Source organism: Amblyomma mixtum, chromosome 2, assembly GCF_055824585.1.
Source record: "Amblyomma mixtum isolate Tamu chromosome 2, ASM5582458v1, whole genome shotgun sequence".
Classification (NCBI taxonomy): Eukaryota; Metazoa; Arthropoda; class Arachnida; order Ixodida; family Ixodidae; genus Amblyomma; species Amblyomma mixtum.
Window position 1 is genome coordinate 230,633,679 of NC_143013.1, and position 18,977 is coordinate 230,652,655.

At 46.8% G+C, this 18,977-nt stretch overlaps 1 protein-coding gene and 1 long non-coding RNA gene across 2 annotated transcripts; one reads left to right on the forward strand and one right to left on the reverse strand.

The window, feature by feature from the left end:
- Positions 1-1,064: 1,064 nt before the first annotated feature.
- LOC149362907 (uncharacterized) lies at positions 1,065-17,441 on the reverse strand. Its single transcript, XM_089569839.1, has 7 exons — positions 16,637-17,441; positions 14,305-14,559; positions 7,731-7,929; positions 2,932-3,084; positions 1,860-1,960; positions 1,317-1,536; positions 1,065-1,170 (listed from the first exon to the last, which is right to left on the reverse strand). The coding sequence occupies exons 3-7, from the start codon at positions 7,911-7,913 to the stop codon at positions 1,147-1,149; spliced, it is 681 nt and encodes a 226-aa protein (XP_089425965.1). The 5' UTR covers positions 7,914-7,929; positions 14,305-14,559; positions 16,637-17,441; the 3' UTR covers positions 1,065-1,146.
- On the forward strand, positions 5,102-5,834 carry LOC149362908 (uncharacterized). Its single transcript, XR_016288541.1, has 2 exons — positions 5,102-5,314; positions 5,713-5,834. It is a non-coding gene; the product is annotated as an uncharacterized LOC149362908 (long non-coding RNA).
- Positions 17,442-18,977: the final 1,536 nt, after the last annotated feature.

Consider the following 18,977-nt stretch of genomic DNA (forward strand, 5'->3'; position numbering starts at 1 on the left):
CTCAAAAGGGGACACCTCGGTGTACATTGACACCATTGTGGGCGTGATCTTTGACCTTGAGTACCAATGCCGCCCGCTAGGCGTCGCTCCCAGCTACACGTTCGTTTGACGTCATCAGTCATTTGACTTAGAGATGTAAGGTGCGCCTGCCCGGATACGTCCGTCTATAAGCCACGATGGAGAGCGAGCCGGGACCGTCTAACGTATCTCAGGAGGAGTTGTGCCGATTACGCCGCGTCGATGTACAGCGGGTAAGAAGATGGCGTCAACCTGAGTCTATTGATCCCGAAGACGTGGCTAAACGCAGTGAAGAGCTTGGGAATAAGCGACGGAAGCGTCAGGACGGATTAGCGAGCCGTTCGCCTTGGGGAACAGCGAAATCGTAAATTAAACATAGAGCAAAGCAAATATAGACCAACATAAAAACCAAGCCAAGCCGTGCTTTCGTACGTCTAACTCGATTTAACTTTCGCTGAAACCCGCTTAACGTTTTTCGCAGTACACGGCACTGCCTCGGGCAGTCTGACCATGTATAGCGTCAACGGGACACGTCTACGGTGTTTTCTGATGGACACCACACGTGGCGACACTGCAGAGGGCAAAACACTGTTTCAACTGATAAAAGCTATGCTAAGAAAATACTAACAGCATTAGGTGAAATATCCAGTACAACTGCTGCTAGGTTTATAAAATAGGCGCTACCAAATCGATCTTTCTCTCTTTAGTATTAGCATCTTCTGCGAAGTCATTTCAGCAGTGAAAATTTGGCAGCACTGAGGAATAAAAAGCATATGTTGCTACCGCAAATTTGTTCGCGATGCATGAAAACGGATGCACCATGGAGAAGAGATGTCGGAATGTCTGTAGATTTATAAACGTATTTACTTTATTTAATATCTTAAACAATCAATCCTCACTTTTCTAGTCATATTTTATGTTCCTTGCATTATTCGTAGGTCATTTATCTTCCGTGGTTTCTTTTCTGTAATTCATGCCGCATTAATAATAGTCCATGTGATGAACGTCGTTCGCTCAAGTCGTCCAGCTTGAGTTCTGTCACTAAAGTTGTAGCAAGACCTTTATTCACGAGGCGCTTCACAAATGACTGTTCATTCGTATCTTCCGCTTGAGGCTCGCAGAAACCGGCTAGTACATGCGTTCGCCTGTTACCTGCAAGATAGATAACAAACAGAAGTACCTCTATTTCACTCCACCCCGTTACAGCAGACGACCACAAAATCTAATCCGCAGATACGAAAGAGAAGAAGAGCAGAGCTGGCGCTGGACTGGTGCTGGATTTTTAGCTCTGGACTCACCGCTTTGTACTCGTAAAACTTTACAGGTTGCGTGCAGGAGATATTCTCCATAGGGATTTCCGTTCTGTTGAGCGTGATGCCAGCGCTGCCTGCAGATTGGTCATCGGCCCGACGAACGAGTAGGCCGGAGGCATACAGCTTCATGAGGACGGCTATCCTCTTGGCTGGGTTCGGTGCAGTAACAGCGGCTATGGATTTTTGGCCCTCAAGCAGCTTGACCCTGTTGGAAGTAAAAAGTTTTTCTTCGAAGTTATCAATGGTGCATGGACGTTGTGTGGTTTGTTCTTGACAGAAAAACTATCAAGAGGCTGTAAAAGGCCGCGTTATATAAGGGCAGTGCGACGGAAAAGAACAAGGTCAAGCAAAAGATAAAAGCGATGAAGACGTGAAACATCTTACAACATTTACATAAGTACACGGACCTTTATCGATCTCTTAGACTGCCAACAAGTGGCTGTCGGTCCATTCACACTTGGGCATACCCGAGGTTCATGATGCGTCTTCAGTCAAAGCTGTTCATGTTATTGCGAAATACACACTTACTCGCTTCGCGCTTTCCATTCACCGTAGAACAGTATGTAGCCTCCCGAACGAATTTTGATGTTCTTGTGATTGAACTGGTAAGTTCGCGTTATTCCAGAGGCCTACGGAGGGAGCCAGAAAAAGACCCGTTAGGATGATAACAATCTTCGAAGTAGTCCAGCAAACATCCCATACCTAATCTTCCCACCACTCCTGCGTTGCCTTTCCATGGGAATCCGCTCTGTTATTCTAACGGATCGTAGATTAGGTGTCCTGCACGTTACGCATCCCGCCCAGGTCAACGTCCTTCGCTTCATTTCCTCGTTGGTATCACAGCGCCATGCAGGCATCTCGAATAAGCACTTGAGCGAGGTAAAGCGTGGCGCTAGCTAGTGTGTGTGATGTCATGGCCGAAGCTGTCGTGTCTCTGAGAAACCAAATCATTGCACATAAACGCTAGTGCAAGGAATCACTTCTCAAGGGCCATACTTCGTGGCAGGGTACACTCTGTCCCACAGGCTAGCAGAGAGTGCATACAAAGCTGCATCTGACGTCAGTAAATGATAGTCCGAATGCGCAAAGCACCTGGAAAGTACGAACGGCACTTAGAGCTTAAGCGTGTGATCATAACAGACACGCCTTTACAGTGCAAACCATTCTAGCCTGAGAAAATTGTTGGTAATTCGACTCCTTATTGTCTCTTGCTAGCACTATATAGCTACCCCATCAGTGTCATCAGACTGTGACAAAAAAATTGGCGGGGGGATTAGCTTTGGTTAAGCCTGGCAGGTTGCGAAAGCAGCTGTTTTATACTGCATATAGAGCGCCTCTAGCGAAAGGAGCGCGGCGCGCCGTGGCTACCGGCCGCCGCTGCGTGACGACTCGACTTGGTAGCCCATATCTCACCCTGGTATGACGTCAGAGGTCATTCTAAAGGTCAAACGTGGCTACCGGCCGCCGCTACGCTAAAGGCTGTTCATGAGCGTAGTATTGCTTTCGCAATAATAAGCTGCTTGGCGGGACAAGGTACTATTCGCCGATGATAGCCACGGCTATTGAGGAAACTGTGGCAGCGTCCACGGCGCAGACTTACCGTCATCGATGCCACAGGGTCGTCCATGGTGAAGTGAGTCTCGAGAAAGATAAATGGTGCGTTCCCCTTCGGTGGTGCCCGGAAGACGGTGTGCTCTTCCGAGTACTTCTTGATGGTGTCCGATGGTGCGAGCAGCTTATTGTCAATGTAAACCTGCGGAGCGTTGACCCTTGTTTGTGAAGAGAGTAGGGCTTCTTAACGACGATGATGTTCGAAAAGAATCACGAAGAAAAATTGCACAATACTGGCCGACAATTGCGTGCATCAGCCGCGCTGCTCGGAGCCTGTATCTTTCGCTTTCTGTCCATTACCATTTTCGGGATCGGGTTACTAGATCTAACATTCTTATGCGACGCACTATAAGCTCCGACGCACGGAGTTGTGCAAGGCTCTGAAAAAGATTTCGATCATCTGGGGATTATTTACCATGCGTTCAAATCTCATCCACCTATAACAAAGGCCATAGAACTGCATCCAGCGCGGACGGTAACTGAGCCCAAAATCCTCTGCCGGCTGACCAGTAATATGGAGAGGAGAATCGATAAGCTTGAGGCATGTGTACATTACAAGAAGGCTGTTTCGCGGGCCCTGCAAAGCTAAACTATCAAGCGCGGAATTCTCAGTGTAGACCGACTCAGTCCTTCTTCGAACAAAGCTCATAGAAGGATCCGCGTTAGAGGTCAAGGTGCACCTGCTACCCACTGCGAAAACTGCCATAGACGTCCTGCGGACGTCTAAGACGTCTTTAGGACGTCTAAAGGACGCCCAAGGGAGTTTCAGTGTTTATTGGGTGCATGGTGGCTATATATACCCAGCAAACCACAAACCTCTCATAGATGTCCAGATTAAGTCTGAACGTCTATGTACCAAACCAAAATCTCTCAGACGTCTTATCTACCAACCTTTTTTCGTGGAAAAGCTGCAGACGTACCCACGACATCATATCTGCCTTAACCTAGACTTCTCGTAGATATTACTTGTCACGTCCTGGATATGTAAGCGAGATATATAATTTAAGAATTCCATATTTTTCAATCGTTCGATATTTCGTGTTGCCTTACTGCATTTAAAGTTTGAAATCGCTGTTGACTACAAATTGGAGGCATGACCAGCGCTGCCTGTGTTTTTGTGTTTTTCGTGCTCGCTTCACGGCAACATTATCCTGCCTAGAAAGAAGAAAAATACGGGAAGTAGTAAAGACAAATCTGAATGCACACGCATCAGGTTTCTGACTCAACTGCACGCAGTTGGTTTGAAATGCCAGTCACTTTGGTCAGGATTCGCATTGTTATTTCATTACTATTCTTACATTCAATTTATACCTTGTGCTACAGCCTGCAAGCTATCTCAACCACACTGAAAAGTGAGGACACACTAAAAAACTTGTTTGTTATTTAGCAGCCAGGACTATATAGTAACCATTTTTTCTGATTAAGCATGTTTTATTCAACTTATCCAACTATTTAAAATACAAGAATTGGTTCAGTTCAATTTTTGGGAGTTATTTTTTTTTTTCAAAAATGTCTTAAATCTGCTAATAGCGCTAGCAATGATAACTATTAAAATGTTGAGCTGAGGAAAGCTTAGGCATTTGTGTTGCTGAATGTGTGACCTCATATTTCTTGAGAATGAACTTCTTGAGTCCCGCTTTTTATCATCATGTCAACACTGTAATCATGTCCAGTGCAGGCCAAAAATTTTTCCAGTTAACCCTGTGCCAGCGGCGGCCCCCTTATCCCAGCAAACTTCCGAACCTCATCTGCCCACCTGCCCTGATCCTCTCTGCTGTGCTTGCATTCTCTCTGAATCCAGCCCGTTACCCTAATGATAATTGGTTATCTTGCCTTCATGCTACATGCGCTGTCCATATGCCTGTTCTATGCTGCGGACAGGCAGCGGCGGGGAAAGTGCGGTGAATTGTCTAAGCCGCCATCGCGTTGTAGTTCGTATCGTATTTTATCAATAATAGCGCAAACTGCGCATGGCGATTGCAGCTGTGAAAAAAGTAATATGCTACAATTTAAAAATAATTAACTTATTTTTCATGTCACACCAAGCCTGCTACTAAGTACAAAAAAGAGACGATACAAAATATGTGACAGTTTCGCACATCCGCACGAGGCTAGGTTCAGCCATGGCGGCAGTGGTAGAGCGCAGGGCGTGTGCGATTTCAGTCGTGTTCCGTGGGAACATTGTGTTTGAAGAACCTCGACAGAGAATTAATTATTCCCTTATTATTGCTGGCGAGATTGTTCAACCGTTCTTTCCTTGATGGAGCTGAAGGAAGACAGTTTGCTTGCTTTTACTACTCGGCGAAGTGGACCCGTCAGTACGAATTAGGACTACAAGTCGTTTTCACCGGCTGGGATCGTGACCTTTCTTGGTGCGTACTCAGTCTCAGTTTACTCATTGAAGTGTATTTTATGCTATTTTTGCGTTCGTAATGAAAAAATTCTAACGCTTTTATCGGCACGTTATATTTTTACGCTCACTCGTTTGGCTGTTTTGCCAAACTCGCTGTGTATTGAAACAAAGGCTGGTGATGTATGCAACTGGCCTCTACTACCGAAATGTGGGCATGCGTTCGGGATGGTGTGCCGAAGTGAGTGTGCAAGCACACTCCGCTCAGCACGACTGCCTTTTAGTGCTGCAAGGGCAACCTTTCACGCTTCATAGACTTGCGTCGGTAAAAGTGGCGTAAATTACTGGGTTTGTTTGTTGTGGTTGCTGTGCCATTCTCTTGTCACCTGTAAAAGTGAACAATTATGCTTTCTTTTGCAGCAACCCTGGCCTATTGGGCTCGGCAGAAGAGTATTGATGCCACCGCAGCTGTTAACCTGACGATTATGCTCAACGAGAAGATTCAGTGAAAGCGCCGAGCGCAATAAAATACTGACGCACTAGGAAGTCATCTGCAGTGTTTTGGGCTCCCATGATGGCCATGTACTCGCTTACTCAACTGTATTTGAGCTAGCTAGAGTGCTTGGACGTCCCGACGACTCCATAGGGAAGTCTGTGGCTGGGATGCAGTAGGTCTCCGTTCCATCTAGAATTGTAACAGGTGTCAGCTGCATCTCGTATTGCAGCTGGTTCCAGTCTGGAAATGTGTCTCTTAAAACAGTAGGACTGGAACCAGTTAGAAATTTTCACCTGGATATTGATCTATGTATAGTCATATTCTCTTTATATAGACGTCTAGGCTACGTAGACTGGGCGTACTTACATGTTCACAAATATCTGATAAATGTAGAGCGTGATGTCTGCAGTACGTACCTACAACGTGAACTGGACCCCAATTTTCATGTTGTAGGTACGTAAATTTTTCGTAAGCGGTACTAATATGGATGTCTAAGGGAGGTGTCTAATGTCCAGCGTAAATATCTTGCTGATGTCTATGGTACGTTTTATGGTTTACTGGGTAGGTACGGCTTCTACGAGGCGAAGGAAGAGTGGCTAATTCTTGTGTACCCACAATCAGAGCTGCATTACCTCTGCGTAAATAGGGATCTGCGCAGACGAATTTTTGATATACTTTGGGCGGGGAAGGGAAAGCTTCAAAAATTGCCTTTTTTTAAGACAAACTAGGCTGAATCGTTTTTCTAGTCAGCTGGAAGCGTCCTATAGGCGAAAAGTGAGAAACGCAAACTTTAAGGCCCATTCACACTTGCGAGTCGCAAAGGGCACTCAACCAGCAGTCGCTTGCGACCAAGCAGCAGCTCGACAACACCGTTGTCCACACTTGCAAGCGCGACCAGCGGGCCGCCTTCTCGTTAGATTCTCGTTTGAAGCGAAAACTCTCGGGAAAGACGTTGTTCGCGCGCTTTCGAGAGTTTCGTCTGTTTTGGCCGCGCCTCCTGTACTCGAGCTCGGTCGTCTGAACTGGTATTCGCAATGTACTACGACGATCCGACGGAAGATGAGGATGTCGTGACGGTTTTGATGTGCACCGCGGTCGTACAAGCGTCATGATGACAGAGGCGCGCTTCTCTGCAGGGCCGGCCAGCCTGCAGTATGCCGGCCGCCGGCGTCAGAAAAATGCGCCAATATTGCTTGATCGCGTTCATACCAAGCCGTTTGGTAGAGGAATGTAAAAAATGAATCATTTTTGAAGATCGCTGGGCAGTACCGAGTTGCTGGTAGACACAAGCAAATTTATAGCCGCTTTGCTGCTGCTGCTCCATGCGACTCGACTGTTGTCTGCTAGCCCCGCCGCTGAAGGCGTCGCGGAAGTCGAGCATGTTTTGATATTATTATGATACGAGGTCTACAATAAAGAGGTGACGAAAGCACCATCTTAATTACTAGCGCTGGGCAGGATCCGAAGCGCCCTCAGCTGCGGCATCGATATAAAACTGGCTAGGCTTAGCGACGACTAGGGCAGCCAGCTGGGAGCAGCGCAGGTCGTCGCCCGTCGCGCTCGCGAGCGGTGTCGTTGCCGGAAGCTTGGCTCGCTCGCTGATTTGTTCAGTGGTTTGCGACTCGCAGTCGCGAGGCTGAAAAATCGAGCAGCGAGCGACTGGCCCGCGACTGTCGCTTTTCGACCAGGGCGACCGCTTGAGACCGTCGCTTTTCGACCTAAGCGGTCGCGCGACCCCTGCGACTCGCAAGTGTGAACGGGCCATTAAACTTCATACGCGTCTTACCTGTATCTTGAGAGGCGCCCCATCACAACGGGCACGCGGTTCGAAACACTTCACTTTCCTTTTGGAAAACCAAATACATTTTACCTTATTATTACATTAGTCAAAGCAACATTATCTGCCTATTTAGACAGTCAGGAAATGTGGCTCTCCGCTTACCTCAAGTACATTTTTGCTTCTCCGGTACTGAAGTATGTATACATTGGTGCTTCTTGTGGTGAAATTGTCAGTTGTGGCAACGCGCTGCTTGCTTCCGTCCGTCTGGAGCTGAAAGCCGAAGGTATTATTCAAAATCTCAATTTCGGCGTACGAGTCTTCGGCGTCGGGGGGAACTCCTAGCATGAGAGAGTAAACCCCTCTGAAAACAAAGGGAGTAGATAGGAAAGAAATGAAAAGGTTGGTTGGTTTATGGGGTTTAACGTCCCGAACCGACTCAGGCTATGATAGACGCCGTAGTGAAGGGCTGCGGAAATTTCGACCACCTGGGGTTCTTTAACGTGCACTGACATCGCACAGCACACGGGCCTCTATAATTTCGCCTCCATCGAAATTCCGCCGCCGCGGCCGGGATGGAACCCGCGTCTTTCGGGTCAGCAGCCGAGCACCATAACCACTGAACCACCGCGGCGGCCCAGTAATGAAAAGGATAGCATCGCATCAGACACTGATGATATAAGTTTGAAGATATTTGCATCTAATACAGCGTTTCCATCTTCATTTGATTTCATTTATCTTCTCCTTAAGGATTCAAAGGCACTATATAAAGGGAGTTGGGTTAGCACGTTTAACAATTCATGAGCAACGTTTGGTTGGGGGCTAGTGGGTTCTTGTTTTCAAGGCGGAATTCTTTTTAGGAAAGGTTGCATGTGCGAGCGTTGTTTCTGAATAAACAGTTGCGAGTTAGCTCTTGCCTTGTCCCCTTATGTGTTACGGTAAAAAGAATTGCGCCTCTAAAACAATTCTTCAACATGAACTGCAAATGATGTCACAGATAATAACTAAACAAGTAGCTAATTAACCAGTCGACTAACTGAGGAACTTAAAGACTGTTACTCTATCCGAGGTTGAGAGGTTGCGGTTGCGGCAAGCTACTGGTGGGGTTAGCCTTGCGGATAAAAAACTAAGTGATTAAAAATAAAGCGCAAGGTATGTAGTTAGGAAACTCACAAATTCCTCCAAGCTCAGCATTATTGCAAGTGCTTGTAAGGGTAGTTGCTGGGGGTCAGGCACATAGCCAGGAGTTCTTTTCGGGAGGGGTCCAAAGTAACTTTCGAGCTGAGGAGGGGAGGAGGAGAGGTGCTGGCAGCTGGTTGAGAGCACCGCCAACAGAACAGGTGGGGGAGGGAGGGGGGAGATGTTGAACTTGATTACGGGGGATGGGCCCCCTTGGACCCCCCCCCCCCCTCCCCGCCCTTGGATACATGCCTGCGCACGGTGCGCGACATTAATGAAGGATGTGGTTTGAACATAAGCTACATCTACAGGAGGAGCCGTTAAGCCGAACTAGAACTCGATACTTTATCTCTTATAGCTCTTGCGTGAATACGTTATCTGTTAATCCCACGCGGTCGAAAATTATGTACAATGGCCGAGTGAAGGTTGAAATCAAGCAACCATGAGTAATAAACTGCCGGCGACAATTGAGGAACAATTTACTGACGTCTTTGAGAGAGGAATTAGTGCCCCCTTACCTCACTAAGATTATTACTAAAACGGCTTAAATCAAAGTTATTTTTTATTTGAATGGGTATATCTTGATTGCATCGAGCGGGAACGTCGTCTGGGCAGATGTAGCATAACTTCACTTAAAAATTCAGCCAGTTTTCAGTCGAATAGTAAATGACGGTTCTTCTACGGGTAAAAAAAAATCGCGTAAACACATTAAGATTTCTACAAAGGCAAAAGTAGTATAGGTCACAAAACTTACTGGCTATTTCCTAAGTACTGAAAGACCACTGTGAAGTCAGAATGCTCTTGCATAGGGCAGGGCAAGTCTGCTCTGAAATCCGCTTTATTGGCGTCGGTGCCGCCCTGGAAGACAACACATGACGCTTATGCAGGGAAATTCTTTTGCGTTTTTTGAGGTGGGAGTTTTGATAGGATGCACTACGGTTTCCTGTGTTTTAATTCATGTAACTCGCTCGCAGCCCTAATTCATCCCAGCAGAATGTTTGTAAACGACATAATATATTCATTACGCTTTTCATTGGCGGTGTGCGAATATTCGAAATTTTCGAATAGCGAATCGAATGTCGTCCTATTCTATTCTCGCAACGAATGAAAAAGTGAATCTCGAAAATAGTTCGAAAGGAAACGAATGTGTTCTCGAATACTTTTCGATTAACTAGCACAAATTTCTCAAAAAGAAAAGCCGTGTTTTTTTTTTTGGACAACTGCCATATATAAAACAGGCCCACTGCGACGCCGAACAGCATTTCATTTCATTTCATTTATTGGTTTTGTTTGGCCAGTACAGAGACTGCAAACAAGGGAGAGCAAGCTAAAGGCGCCTAGTAGCGCCTGACAGAGGCCTGCCCTCCCCATGTAAAAAAAAAAAAATCAAAGTGGCACTTGGCAATGGTACAAAGTTTCCATAAGTAACAGAAACTAGAAAAGCAGCGGATATATTGACAACGAAACAGAGATCAAGCATGCATAGAGCTAAGCACAACAAACTAAGATCAAAACATAACAAAGACAAAAACTGATTAGGATAGAAACACACCACAACTAGCTATAACAAAAATATTCATGAACAGTTTTCCTAAACCTGACCTCAGACATATTTTGTAGCGACAATTCTGTTAAATATGGATAGGTGTTTAATGTATGAGGAATTATGTGAGTTAGTTTTTGGAACCCATAGTTTGTACGGGATTTTGATGCATGGTATTGAGGGTGCCTAAGACTGTATGCTGTTTGGGCAATTAAATATGTGCTCTCGAAAGTCTGCCAGTTTCCTTTCATAAGGTTTCTGATATAAACAGCAAGCTTCTTGTGGTAAGCCGCCGTGATGGTTAGCAGTCTATGGTTGAGGAAGGAAGGACCTGTGCTCTCACTGTAATGTAAATTATCAATCGCTCGTACAGCTCTTTTTTGTAAAGTAAGTACTTTCACAAGATTGGTTGAGGTAGTCGTTCCCCAGATCAACAAACAATATTGTACATGCGAAAAGACTAGAGAGAAATAAATTTGTAGTTTGAATTTTCGAGGCAGTATTGTGCGAAATTTATTTAGGATACCAACAGAGCGAGCCATTTTAGTGCAAACGTAGTTTACATGATCTGACCAGAGTAAATGTTCTTCAAAAATGACTCCAAGGAACATTGTAGAGCTGACACGAGTTATAGGAGCTTGTTCGAAGTGAATTTGGAAGTTGTTCGGAACTTCCTTATTTTTGGCTCTAAACAGTATGTACTTTGTTTTCCTGACATTAAGTTCTAACTTATTTGATTTTAACCAAACAGACAATTGGGATAACCAACTATTGGAGGCTGCCTGCAAAATATTACTATCTTGCCCTGAAAAAAATACGTTAGTATCGTCTGCATAGATTATAATGTTGTCTGCTGGACGAAGGTTGACGATATCATTAATATATAATAAGAACAACGTTGGTCCTAGAACGGAGCCCTGTGGCACACCAGACATAATCTGACCGATCCCAGATGAAATACCGTTAATGATAGTTGTTTGAGATCGGTTGTCAAGGTAGCTAGCAAATAACGTTTAAGGAACGCCGCGTATTCCATAACACTGCATTTTTTCAAGCAATATCTTATGGTTAACCGAGTCAAACGCTTTCCTCATATCAAGGAATATGCCAACTGTTAGCAGTTTATTTTCTATGTTTTCAATTAGCTTTTCTTTGATTTCCAGTAAGGCGGCCTCAGTTGTTTTGTTTTTTTGAAATCCGTACTGTTGCTTGGAGATGACATGGTTTTTGTCGAGATATTGAGAAAGACGTGTGTTGATTGCAAGTTCTGCAATCTTAGAAAAAACTGAAAGAATGGAGATCGGCCGATAATTATTTAAATCATTAATGTCCCCCCTTTGTGAATGGCAGTGACACGAGCTATTTTCAACTGATGTGGAAATGTGCCTGTCGTGAACATTAGGTTAACTATATGTGCTAATGGTATCGCAATGACATCTGCTACTTTCTTGATCGGGACTGGAGCTATGCCATCGACACCTGGAGCACTATTACTGCGTAAGGAGTGAATAATGGTAATTATTTCTGAGTCAGTGCATGGTAACAAAAACATGGAATTACTTTGTTTACTGGTTATATAGACTGAGGCATCTTGATGTGGACCATCAGTTGATTTTGGCGGAAAAACAGATAAGAAATGCCCATTAAATTCATTTGCTAGTTCAGCGCCATCATAGTTCGCGCCATGAATGTGGAGTGAGACGGGTGCATTGGTTCTGTTTTTACCTAGAAGATCGTTAAGTGTATTCCATGTTCCCTTCGAGCCATCAGACATGGAGAACTTTCTCGCGTAATGATCACTTCTTGCTTTTTTAATGTCAGCGCCTAACTTATTGCGGAACGTTTTGAATTGACGGAGAATGTCAGTGTCTTTTGTTCTCACAAAACGAGAAAAAAGTCTGTTCTTTTCCTGTATGCGGTCATATAGTTGTTTTGAAATCCACGGCTTTCTTGATTTTCTATGAGTTCTGCGCGTTGCTTGCGGAAATGCAGTATTGTAGTGTTCTTGAATAGTAGATATAAAATTTGTGTACGATTGGCATGCATCCTCCTGTCTTAAAATATTACTCCAATCTGTGCTAGCACAAAGACGTCAAAACTCTGATAAGCTGTTTTCATCAATTCTTCTAAATGTGGAAGATTCCGGTTTACTCCTGTGTTGTTTTGGTTGACTCGGAACTATACAGAATATAGGCATATGGTCACTAATGCTTAATGTCAAAACGCCAGCCGGGACATCACTAGTGTAAATATTCGTAAAGCACACATCAATAAGCGTTTCAGAGTTGTCAGTAACTCTTGTTGGTGAGGAAATTAAGTTCACAAATCCATAGCTGTTGTACAAATCTAGCAAATTTCTCGTAACGGACGTTTGACCCAGAATATCAACATTTATATCACCAAGAAAAACCACTTCATAATTATTAAGAGAGACATATTCCAAAGTTTTTTCAACAAAGTTGCAAAACGCAGATACCGAACCTGAAGGCGGTCTGTATATACCTATAACAACAATTTTTCCGCAGCACAAAGACAAAGCTTCTACATCTTCATTCATTTCACAGCATTCAGGTAAACAGTGATAGCCGATTTCATTCCTCAAATAAATTGATAAGCCCCCTCCTCTTTTCTGTTGTCGCGCCAAAGATACGCATTTATAATTATCAATGTTAGGAGCATCATTATCATTGCTAAACCAAGTTTCAGAAAATACTAATACATCCCACTTTAACCTCAAAGTTGACAGCAACACAACCATTTCATCTATTTTGTTTTGCAGGCTTCGTGCGTTTAAATGAAAAAAACTGAGAGAATTGTTGAGAGACTTTCCAGAATTCAGCATGTACTTATTGAAAGAATCAATATCAAAATAGGTCATGATAGGTTTCTTTTTTCCCACAGAAGATCAGCGCGCGTGAAAACCTAAGGCTACCGAATGTTTACCAAGTCGTCTTCGCAAGCAATGCAGATTGCATTCTCTCCGGTTCTGTTCCTGACAAATATTTTGCCACCTCTCTGCCAGGTATACTGGTAGCCACACTGCTTTGCCTTTGAACGTGCCAGCCACAAGAGTCGCCTGTTGAAGGCTGTCAGGTTGTCAAAAAGGCGTATGTCTGATTGCTTAGCTTTCAGATCCTTTACTTTTGCTAGCCATTGTTCTTTTGTTTTCCGGCTGACAAAGCGGATCAGCACAGGAGGCGTTTTGTCCTCATTTTTCCTGTGAGGAAGTCTGTGCACACCTTCAATTTCACTCTCAGTGACCGGTTCAAGGCTCAAAGACAATGCAAGGTCGTTCACAACAGCCAACACGTTTTCGTTCTCAGTGTATTTCAGACCATGTATCTCAAGATTCTGGCGTCGTCCGTACTGTTCAAGGTCATTTATTTGCCTTTTCAATCGACCCACCTCAGCCTCAGATCCAACCGATTCTACGACTTCAAGACGTTTGTTCAGATTTTGTATTTCCGTATCGTGTCGTTTTTGCGTTTCTAGAAGCTCGTCATACTTGGCTGACATCATCTGCACTGACTGTTCAAGACTTTCTATAACTTCTTTCAAGCTACTTAGAGCGTCGACTTTCTCTTTCATCTGCAAGAGAACAGTTAACTTGGCGTTGATTTGCGATAGTTCAGCATTGTGCTCACATGCCTGTTCATTTTTCGACTTTTCATTCGACTTTCCCCCTCTGGTTCTGGCAAGTATGCAAGTCGGACACTTCCATGTGGTCTTGGAGGCTTTCCCCTTTGTACTTTTTACATAACCTCCAGAACAGTTTCCATTGTGGTAACTGCAACTGCATTCGTCACAAGTGATACACTCGTCGCCATCATCAAGTATCTCTTTACATGCAATACAAATAGTATTCTCCGGCATTGCTCGGGACTACAACAGAGGATAAAGTGCAATAGGCAACGAAGTAAGGTGACACTCGCACTACAGTATCATGGCAGCGGCAGCAGCAGCAAAGACGAATACTATAGGTAGCCCTAACAGTGATAAGTATAAATGCCCACCAACCTGTAAAATAGACGAACTCGGTCACGGAATGTCTGCACGGCGCCGCTGCCACTGCCAAAGTGACTGCAGTGCACTGGAAAACGAACGCCCCCCTGATGAAGCCGATAACAGCAGACGAAGCTCAATTCAGTGAAGACAGATGGCAGCAGGGGAGAATCCGGCCAGGACTTGAAATACGGTTGCTCTGAACGCTTGGAACAGCGATGTAGCCGATGAGTAGGCTCCGCGGTCGTTTCCAAAGCTCGGGCAGCGCTCCTGTAAAATAGACGAACTCGGTCACGGAATGTCTGCACGGCGCCGCTGCCACTGCCAAAGTCAGCATGATGCTATAGGCCGTACTTCGAGAAACTCTCAGTAACTACCGCGTCCCCTGCTCGGCTGACGAATACTCGAGCTTTGATGTGTGCCGTTCCGTTACCAGGGTTCCTTTAAATAAGAAAAAAAAACACATTACAACTTAGTACCCTGCTCCTCCTCCACATGGGGTGAGGAGATAGCAGTCTTAGCTGTACCTTATTCTCTCCCCTTTTTTTGATGGCAAGTGATCCCGGAGATCCTTGATTATCAGATTTGTGAAACTTCCCACGCAACCTGGACATCGAAATTTGGCGCTCTGACTAGGTCCGAAATTTGGACGCCATCATATACTGTCGCGCCACCTACGGCTTTCAGATCAGCTTCTAAGCGATCAGTAGAACACGAATGGGAGAAACAAATGTAGCGGGGAAACGCCAATAGCTGGCTGCCCAGCTAATAGGCAGAGCCACGGCCTCGTGCACGAAGTCGAAATAAAGTTGAAAATAACTTTTCGATGTTCTAAGCCAAATGGGAAACTGACTAGAAAACAGAAGCATGTATGTTTGTCACACTCTGTTAAGTAGTAATCATTGAGCTGATGCTCATACTTTGCACCCTTTCATATTGAAAGGGCCTAACACAATCTCGGTGTTACATGTGACGAAAGCCCTGCCATTGTTTTGATTGCGAAAACGTTTATTTAGGGCCTGCAGTAGAACGCGCGCGCTCCGGACGGGGCCTACGTCGTCCTCCCAAAATTTCTTGCTGGTCACGAGTCTCGTACGTCCCTTTGAAAATGCTGCGTGTGTGTGTGTTTTGTGTGTATGTGCTCCGCTTCAATTTTATCGCTTTCATATTTAAAGTAGGCTGCCATGAAGATTACCAGGTTAGCATCTTAAGTGATTAAAAATGGCCTTAAATGCCTACAGCTTTATTCTCTACATCAGGCGCATCGTTTTCATCTACGTTTTTAAAACGTAACGAAATTAATAACATGCAGACACGATGTCCTTTTCCCTCTCACCGTGAAGTACGCATGAAATCCACGCAGCTGCCTCTGTTCAACAAGGATGAACACTTGGTGCACATCCACTTCGTTCAAGTAAACCGCAGGAAAAGCCATGCCGAAGCTTCTCTAGTAATTTCTGATGCTTCCTGGTTACGATAAATGCCGATCGAGAAATCGGTGTATAGACTGTATTTTGGTAATTTCTAACCTCGTAAGGCAAAGGGAGCTAATTGCTCTAATGTGGTGAGCAAGGTACAGAACGCTTAAAGCTTAGCGCGTGGTACAGTGATCTGAAGGTAATGGCTATGTATACGTCCAAGCACTGTGCGGCAGGCAGACAGTGCGTTGTGGGATAGTATAACTCTGCTGCAGGTGGCGAGTATCCAATACAAACGCCAAGTAAAAACTGGGAGAAAGTCCATCATGTTCGGTGAAATGTGCCTGGAGAAACAAGGCACAATTCAGCGCTCAACAATACTTTACTGCTCGCACTTCTGGACGCAGCGATGCAACTGGATTAACTGAGTTTCATAAGGCACGGCAGAAGCTCCTTTTCGTGTCTGCTCTCATCGGAAATAAGTTATTCGTCTGCCAATACGATATCAAAAGGCGGTGGCGATTCTCGCTTCTCGAATCTAGACGGTTCTCGATTTTCACCTGCACAAACAAAAAAAGCGCAAAAAGGGGGAAAAAGAAGAGAGCTGCCGGGCTAGTTCGTGATGCATTTTTGAAGAAGTTAGCGCAAAAAACGGACGAGGGACGAAAGGACACATAAGACGTGTGGGGTTAAAATGGGGGGATAAATGCGTATTCCCCGTTTAAGCGCGGCTGACTCAGTTCAAAACCGCGCGGACCCCACCCCGTGGTCGCGTACGCTACTGAGCGCACGCCGACCACGGCGGGCCGTGCTCTACGGGAACAAAGGAACGACACACTGGCTGACACAAACAAGGCATTTATTGCTATAACAACAATAACGCCAGCTAGCAACAAAATACACTGAGGAATCTAGGATGTCCGACTCACCAGCACGGCTACGAGCGAACGTCCGCCCACGCTAGGGCAAAGGGAAGCTCCGAGGCCCGACGGGACGAGGTGGCGGGAGTAAGTTCCAACCACGAGAGGCCCGCGGCACAGAGCGGAGCTTTGCGCGTGAACGTCCACACGCTATCCTGTCCCAGGGAGAAGAGAGCCAGCTATCCCCCGCGCGCGCGCAGCAAAACGCCATCCGTGGCGCTGGTGTCGCTACGACGCGAGCGCCCTCCCCTGTTAGTTAAAGTAACCAAAACAGAAGAGCGCGTTTCGGAGGAGCTAACAGTGGGGTGTGCAATGCGGGAAAGCGAACGCAGGGGACGAAGGCGTCCCCACATCCCCCCAACCTTAAATAGACCCACGCGCCTGCAAGTTACATGCTATGGAGGAGTCTCCTGGTCTTCATGCACTTGAGGCAGGTCGTGCAGCGGAGGTCACGCCGACAGGGTGCACGCAGTCTTCCGCGGTATTCCGAAGGCGGCGTGAAGGTCTCCGCTGGGACGACTCGCATGGCCCGCGGACTATGTGCCCGCAGGCCCGCGAAGAGGAGGGCCGGTTGACCACTGCAGGCCAAGATTCCGCAGTAGTCGCCAGGGCAGCAGCAGCCGGAGGTGGCTGCTGTCTGGTCTCGCCACGGCTGCCCCGGATGGATGCGGCGAACAGGATACAGGCCGCTCCGTCGCAGCAGGCGGCAGCGAGACGATGTGCACAGGACAGCAAGCCGCAGTGGCTCCGCTGGATCTGAAAGATTGCCAAAACACACTCCGCATGCCTTTAACGTAGGTCACGGGAGGGTAAACGGCGTACACAAAGGCCTGGTGGCTCAATGCTCAACTCGCTAGCAAAACGTGTCGGGCGGCTGTGCAATGCAAAGTTCGAGTGAACAAAGCCCTTTCTTGAGTTGAACGAGAATGCTCGGTTCACGCGAGGTTAAAAAAAACGGGTGGGCCAGCAAAGTGCGCCCCCTCTCAATACCACGGTCCGGTGGTCGTGTCACTTTTGACAAGGTGCAGGCGGCTATGAATAGCCTTAGGCCTCAATGCCACTGTGAAGGTCGACGACCCCCAACAAAAGAAAGACCCGAAACGGGTTTCGTGCGCGCAGCCGCGAGGAGACATCAGCGTTGTGGGGTGGTCCTCCCCGCTCACTGCACGAAGCAGCTGCTGAGTGATCGGCGCCCACCGTATCGGACGGTGTCGGAACGCCCGGGGCCGAGCTGCAATACCAGCGAGCTCGTTACGGTACCCGTGGCCCCAGGCCACCCGGCTCCCAGAGCCGCGACTCCCAGAGTCGAAAAAGAGACAGCGAGAAAATATATACAGAAAACTCGGACCACCCACGCGGCTTCCGTACTCACTCGCTTCGGGCTCGGCAACTCCGCGGGCGCTAGGCCTCGCGCTCCCTCGATGCGGACCAAGTGGTTCTTGAATTCCAGGAAGAAAACTTCACAAAAAAAAACATGCTGAGCATGTCGAAAAGTTCAAACATGCTGCAGCGCAATACACCTCGCACTCAAGAAAGCATGCCGCAGGTCCTAGCGATCAAAATTCACTCTAGGCCTAGCACTTGTCAAGTCCGGACAAAGCGTTCCTCGAACCGAACAGACTGTCGTGCAATGTTCCAAGAGCAGGCCCCACGTTGGGCTGCCAGATGTGGGGTTAAAATGGGGGGATAAATGCGTATTCCCCGTTTAAGCGCGGCTGACTCAGTTCAAAACCGCGCGGACCCCACCCCGTGGTCGCGTACGCTACTGAGCGCACGCCGACCACGGCGGGCCGTGCTCTACGGGAACAAAGGAACGACACACTGGCTGACACAAACAAGGCATTTATTGCTATAACAACAATAACGCCAGCTAGCAACAAAATACACTGAGGAATCTAGGATGTCCGACTCACCAGCACGGCTACGAGCGAACGTCCGCCCACGCTAGGGCAAAGGGAAGCTCCGAGGCCCGACGGGACGAGGTGGCGGGAGTAAGTTCCAACCACGAGAGGCCCGCGGCACAGAGCGGAGCTTTGCGCGTGAACGTCCACACGCTATCCTGTCCCAGGGAGAAGAGAGCCAGCTATCCCCCGCGCGCGCGCAGCAAAACGCCATCCGTGGCGCTGGTGTCGCTACGACGCGAGCGCCCTCCCCTGTTAGTTAAAGTAACCAAAACAGAAGAGCGCGTTTCGGAGGAGCTAACAACAGTGGGGTGTGCAATGCGGGAAAGCGAACGCAGGGGACGAAGGCGTCCCCACAGACGTAAGCGCTCGTGAATGTCTTATGTGCCCTTTCTTCTGTCCCTCGTTCGTTTTTTGCGCTCCTGCGACAGCGATGGGATTGCAATCAA